Raw genomic sequence first — 5,446 nt, 5'->3', positions numbered from 1 at the left:
CAGGGAGCCCGATATGGGACTTGATCCGGGGTCTCCAGGATCACACCCTGAGCCAAAGGCAGGCACTCAACCACTGAGCCACCCAGGGATCCCAATAATGTAAATTACCTTGATAGAAATTAATAATTATTATTATTTTTTTAAATTTATTTATGACAGTCACACACACAGAGAGAGAGAGAGAGAGGCAGAGACACAGGCAGAGGGAGAAGCAGGCTCCATGCACCGGGAGCCCGACGTGGGATTCGATCCAGGGTCTCCAGGATCGCGCCCTGGGCCAAAGGCAGGCGCCAAACCACTGCGCCACCCAGGGTTCCCGAAATTAATAATTAAAAAAAAGAAACAAAACAGATTTGCTCAATCGCTGCATCTTTAGGATGGAGTGCTTGTGGGGCCAGGCCCCGAGCCCGGGGTTGAGGCCCTGCGTGGTCCTGGCTGGCGGGCAGCTTGTGTGGTGCGGGGAAAGGCCACATGCAGACAGCACCAAGCCATGGTCCCCGGTTTCTAGGAGGGTGTTGCCTGATGAAGGGAGAGGTGAGTTCCGGAAATGAGTCAGCTTTCGGGGGCCCATCACCCCCTCCCACTGTGGAACTTCAGGTCCAGATCCCTGTGCGGGGGAGGGTGGGGAGCCTTTGTCACTGGGCCCTGGGCTCAGAGCTGGGCAGGGGACAGAGGCTGTCCTCTGTACCCCAAATCAGGAGTTCCCAGGACTAGTGTCTGCTTTACTACGCCAACCCAGCCGCGGGCTCTGTCCCCACAGGCTTTCTGCACACTGTCACCTGGCAGGAGCCCTCTTTCGTGCCCCTTGCTGGGCTTCCGGGCTATAAATGAGCGGGACGGGTATTTAAATTTCAGATACAGAGGCAGCATCGTGCAGGGGACTTTACCACCGGGATTGGTAGATTCATCAGGCTAGTACCTCGCTCTACCTGGCGTTCCCACCATCTCAGACCCCATTGCCCACGAGCCACAAGTGGTCCTACTGGGCCGCCTCCAGGGGACGCCCAGGCCCTCCCCCACTGAGCTGGGTGGGGGTGAGGGGACACAAGTACTCTCAGCTCCAAGAATGTGCAGCGTCAGGGGACCCTGGTGGCCTGCGTTGTGCCGCGCTGCCCACCCACTGTGCACTCCAGGTGGCTCTCCAGGCCAAGGGGCCCCCAGGGAGGCTGCTTCGCACACGGCTCCGGGTTCCCTGTGGTCCTCCAGGCCCCCTCCAGGTGCACCCCCGCAGCTCCCTCTCTACTGGTCCCCGCGCGGTCACCCCTCCCTCAGAGCGTTTTTACCGACAGCTTCGGAGGCTGGTCCGCCCCTGGAACAGTAACAGCAAGAGCCAGAGCCCCGGGGCCAAGCCCCACACCTGCATTAGCGCTCACAGTAAGCCGAGGAGGGGCTCTCAGCACTCCTGGTTTGCAAGTGAAGAAATGCAGAGGGAGAGGTTGAGGCGCACACCCTCCCCCCATTCCCACCCCAAGCACTGGGCTCAGGGCTCACCCCTCTGCTTTGCCACAGGCCTTTTGTAGGCAGGGCTGCGGCTGCTTCTAACTGCCCCTCCACCCCACCCCCCCGGGCTCCTTGCAACCAAGTTGGGCCCCTCCTCGGCACGCCCAGCCTCTTGGCGGCCCCTTGACTCCCAGAATCACACCTTCCCTTTTGCTAGAGAGACAGGCAGAGGGTGAGGGCCAGTTTCCCTGGGGAACTGCAGTTAGGTCCCTAACTGGTGCTGTCACGTTTGGGGGGGGGGGTGTCTAGTCAGACCTCACTCACCCCACTGCTGACCCAGCAGGTGATCCGGGCAAGTCCGTTTTCCTTGTGCTTTACTCTCTGACTCTTGATCTCAGAGTTGTGAGTTCGAGCCCCATGCTGGGTATAGAGATTATTTATTTTTTATTTTTTATTTTTTTAGAGATTACTTTAAAAAACAAAATCTTGAAGGATGCCTGGGTGGTTCAGCGGTTGAGCATCTGCCTTCATCTCAGGTCATGATCCCAAAATCCGGGGATCCAGTCCCACATCGGGCTCCCCAGGGAATCTGCTTCTTCCTCTGCCTGTGCCTCTGACTCTCTATGTCTCTCATGAGTAAATAAATAAAATATTTTTAAAAATAAAGTCTTGAAAAAAATCGGCATGGCACCTCATGGCGTTGTTTGGAGGTCAAAATGAGACATTTCAGGATCCCTGGCGTCTGGGATCTAGAAAGTGTTTCATCAGTGGTGTGGTTGCTGGGGGTGGGGTGAGGTCTGATTGTTGGGAGGGTTGCATCCTTCCTGGGCTGGCGCTCAGGCAAGAATGGGGTCAGGCTCTGCCCTCTGGATAGGGTGGTTAAACCCATCCAGCCACAGAGGAATCCTCAGGAGGGCTATTCAGACGGAGGGCCGAGGGCCACGTAGGCAGACCCTGAACCGTGAGTAGTGAGCTGGCCGGGTTGGGAAGGAAGGACTTCCCGGGCACAGAAACACAGACGTGGGCAGCATCACACGTTGTTGAGTGAGGGCAGAAAGGGGAGGGATCACAACCAGAGAGCAGGCTGGAGGACCACAGGGCCTTACCCTGCCCAGGCCAGGGCTGGCGTCAGAAGAGGGGCTTCCTTTTTATTCTGGAAGTGATGGGGAACTGCCAACCATCTCAGGGAGGGCTCATGTGGCCCAGCCTGTGGCTGCAAGCATCCCGCTGCAGCTCGGAAGTGGCTTGGTGGGCTCCCACCTGCTGGGGCGGGAGAGGATAGGAAGGTGTGGGGGCACAAGAGGCAGCCCTCAGGAGAGAGATACAGAGGCTTCTCGAATGATGCAGCTCTTCTGACCCCGCTAGGGCTCCTCTAGCCTCCCAGTCTTTCTTCTGCTGGAGCCCAACCTGCAAGAGCTCTGGCGAAGGGGGCATCCCCTTGACCCTGTGTCCTCCCCCCCACCCCCCTGCCCGTGTCCTGACAGTTCTTCTTGGGGGGCGGGGAGGATGCAGAGCGGCCTGCGGGGGGGGGGGGGGTGGAGCAGGGGCGCCCCAGGCGCAGCGAAGGCCCACCCACTGAGAGAAGATGCTCGGCTAACCCACGCCTCTGCCCCAGGGGCCTGGGCCGCTCTTCTCCCCCCATCCCTCCTCCTACCTTTGGGAAGCTCAGCGGGTACCGCGGGGGCGAGCAGGGGCGGAGCCGGCGACTGTTATAGTGGCTCTCTGGCGGCCCGACGCCGCAGTTCCGCAGCGCACCCGGCGACTTGGACCCCGCCTGCCCCGCGGGCGGCCGGCAGCCGAGCACCCTGGCGTGGGGCACGGGGCCGCGGGGCCCTGCGGGCCGGCGGGCGCTCGCGCCGGGGCTGCTGCTGCTGCTGCTGGCGCTGCCCGCGGGCGCCTGGTACAAGCACGTGGCGAGTCCCCGCTACCCCACCGTGGGCCGCGCCGCGGGCTTGCTCGTGGGGCTGCGCCGCTCGCCCTACCTGTGGCGCCGAACGCTGCGCCCCGCGGCCTCCCCCGGGGCCTTCCGGGGTCCCTACACCCTGGGCCTGGGCGCGTCCCTCGGCGGGCCGTCTGCCGGGGACGCCGGGTCGGCGGCGCCCGGGCCCCGCGGCGCCCTCCTGCTTCCCTCTGGGCTTCCAGAGCTGCTGGAGACGGGACGCCGGCTCTCCCGCGCTGCGCTCCCGGCCCGTGCGCCCCGGAGCCCGCGCGCCGCCGAGCCCGCGCCCGGACTGGAGCCGCTGCGGGGCGCCGGTCGGCGGAGCCCGGAGAAGCAGGCCAGGTACGCGGCGCGGAAGGGGGCGGCCGGCTGCGGTGGGCGCGTGCGGAGAGGGCTGCCCCACACGACCTTGCTGTCTCCCACTCCCTGCCCAGAAGGGCTTTCCTGGAGCCTCCCACCCTTCCAGCCTGAGGGCGGGGGTGGGGGGTGTAGGGGAGGGCGCGCAGCCTTCTCCCTAAGGTTCTGCTCTGTTCTTTCTAGAGCCTTCCGAGTGCCTCCTGCTCAGCCATGGTCTGCGGAGCCAACTGCCTTCGCGGGCCCCCGCCGCTCCCCAGAGCCATCCTGAGCACAGCCCCTGCTGGCGCCGCCCCTGCTCTGACCCTGGCAGAGTCTCTTCTTCCTGGGCTCTCAGCTCCCGCCTGGCTGGCTGGTCAATAAAAGCTGCCTGATTCATGCACTCGCGTGTGTGCCGCCGTTCCGCTTGGACGCGCACTTGGCACCTAGCTTCAGGGGGCAAGCAGCTGCACTCAGGCGCTGGCAAGCACCAGGACCTTCTCCCTGCCAAGGGGATGCCCCCTCCTAATCATCTCCATCTGTAAGAGCTTGTGGGCTGGCCGAAGGTGGGGACAGAGGCTGAGACACTGCTGGGGCGCAGGTCCCCTTCCTCCTTCTCTGCCAGTGTTGCCCCTCCTGTGGGGGGCAGGGTCATCAGACCAGGGCCCAGGGGATCACAGGACAGGAGAGGTCTCACCCGAGGTCGGCGCGAGTCAGACCCTGAGTCCCACTGCCACCCACCAGAAAGAAGGCAGGCACTCATGCCCTACCAGCTGAGCCAAAGCCCCCTCACCATGCTGGGGACCTTAAGACCCAGCAGCCCACCCAGTCTTTCCCCCATCTCCCAGGATTCATTTCAAACCCCATCTCCTTTGCATCCCTGTTTCCCCTCAGCCTATGGCTTCTGGAGAGGAAGTGAGAATCCCAAGCCGCCTTCTTCAAAGTCATGCTCTCCTCCTAGGGAGGAAGGGCTCTGTGCCTCCTCAGAGAACCTTCCACTTCCCAACACCTCTGCATTTTTTGTTATTGGCTCCACCGCCCCCCCCATGTAAATATGCTCTGCCGGGGGTGAATAAGCACCTCCCTCCACGTGGCCCCCTTACAGAGTCTGGGCCCCTCCACCCTTCTGCTTCCTGGTCGACCCTCTTCAGCATGGGCTCTGACTCCTTGGGGCCCTCCCTTGGCCATGTGGCAAGGTCTTCCATGAGGGCACCCAGCAAGGACTGGAGGAGGGGTGGCCCTGGGCCTGTTGAGCTGGCTAGCTTCCAGATAACCCACATGGAACCAGCCCCCACGTTCTCCTTGGCCTCTGGAAGAAGCCCCATTTCTCCTTACTAGCAATTCCTGCTCGACTCCTGGGGGCATCTTTCTCCCTATGTTCTCCCCTAATGTGGGCGCTCTTTTTTGCTCCGCCCTCCCAATACTTACGGACTGACCCCTGGATTTACTGACTCTGATTCCAGGCTCTGCACTGAGGGAACAGGTGGCCACAGGTTACTCATTCCATTCTCTGCATTCCAAGTCCATTCCTCTTTCTGCTTCCCACCAAACTTGGCCTTTCAAACCATGGGTGCCCCAGCCTCACTTCAGTGCACAACACCTCAAGGACTCTCCACCATGAATGGCACAAAATCCATGCTCTTGGGTGGGCCACAGGGCTGCCCTGCCCCCCAGCCTCATTGCTCCTTGCCCTTCCCCACACAGACTGCAGGAACTCTGGGCAGATTCCAGAAC

The 5,446-nt window shown here is 61.9% G+C and overlaps 1 protein-coding gene across 1 annotated transcript; it reads left to right on the top strand.

Moving 5' to 3' along the window:
• The first annotated feature begins 522 nt into the window (after positions 1–522).
• On the top strand, positions 523–4,115 carry NPW (neuropeptide W). Its single transcript, XM_041748548.1, has 3 exons — positions 523–534; positions 3,156–3,721; positions 3,920–4,115. Exons 1-3 carry the CDS (start codon positions 523–525, stop codon positions 4,002–4,004), a joined length of 663 nt encoding a protein of 220 aa, XP_041604482.1. The 3' UTR covers positions 4,005–4,115.
• The last annotated feature ends 1,331 nt before the right edge of the window (positions 4,116–5,446 follow it).

This window comes from Vulpes lagopus, chromosome 3, assembly GCF_018345385.1.
Source record: "Vulpes lagopus strain Blue_001 chromosome 3, ASM1834538v1, whole genome shotgun sequence".
Lineage (NCBI taxonomy): Eukaryota > Metazoa > Chordata > Mammalia > Carnivora > Canidae > Vulpes > Vulpes lagopus.
This window is presented reverse-complemented; position numbering and strand designations above follow the sequence as displayed.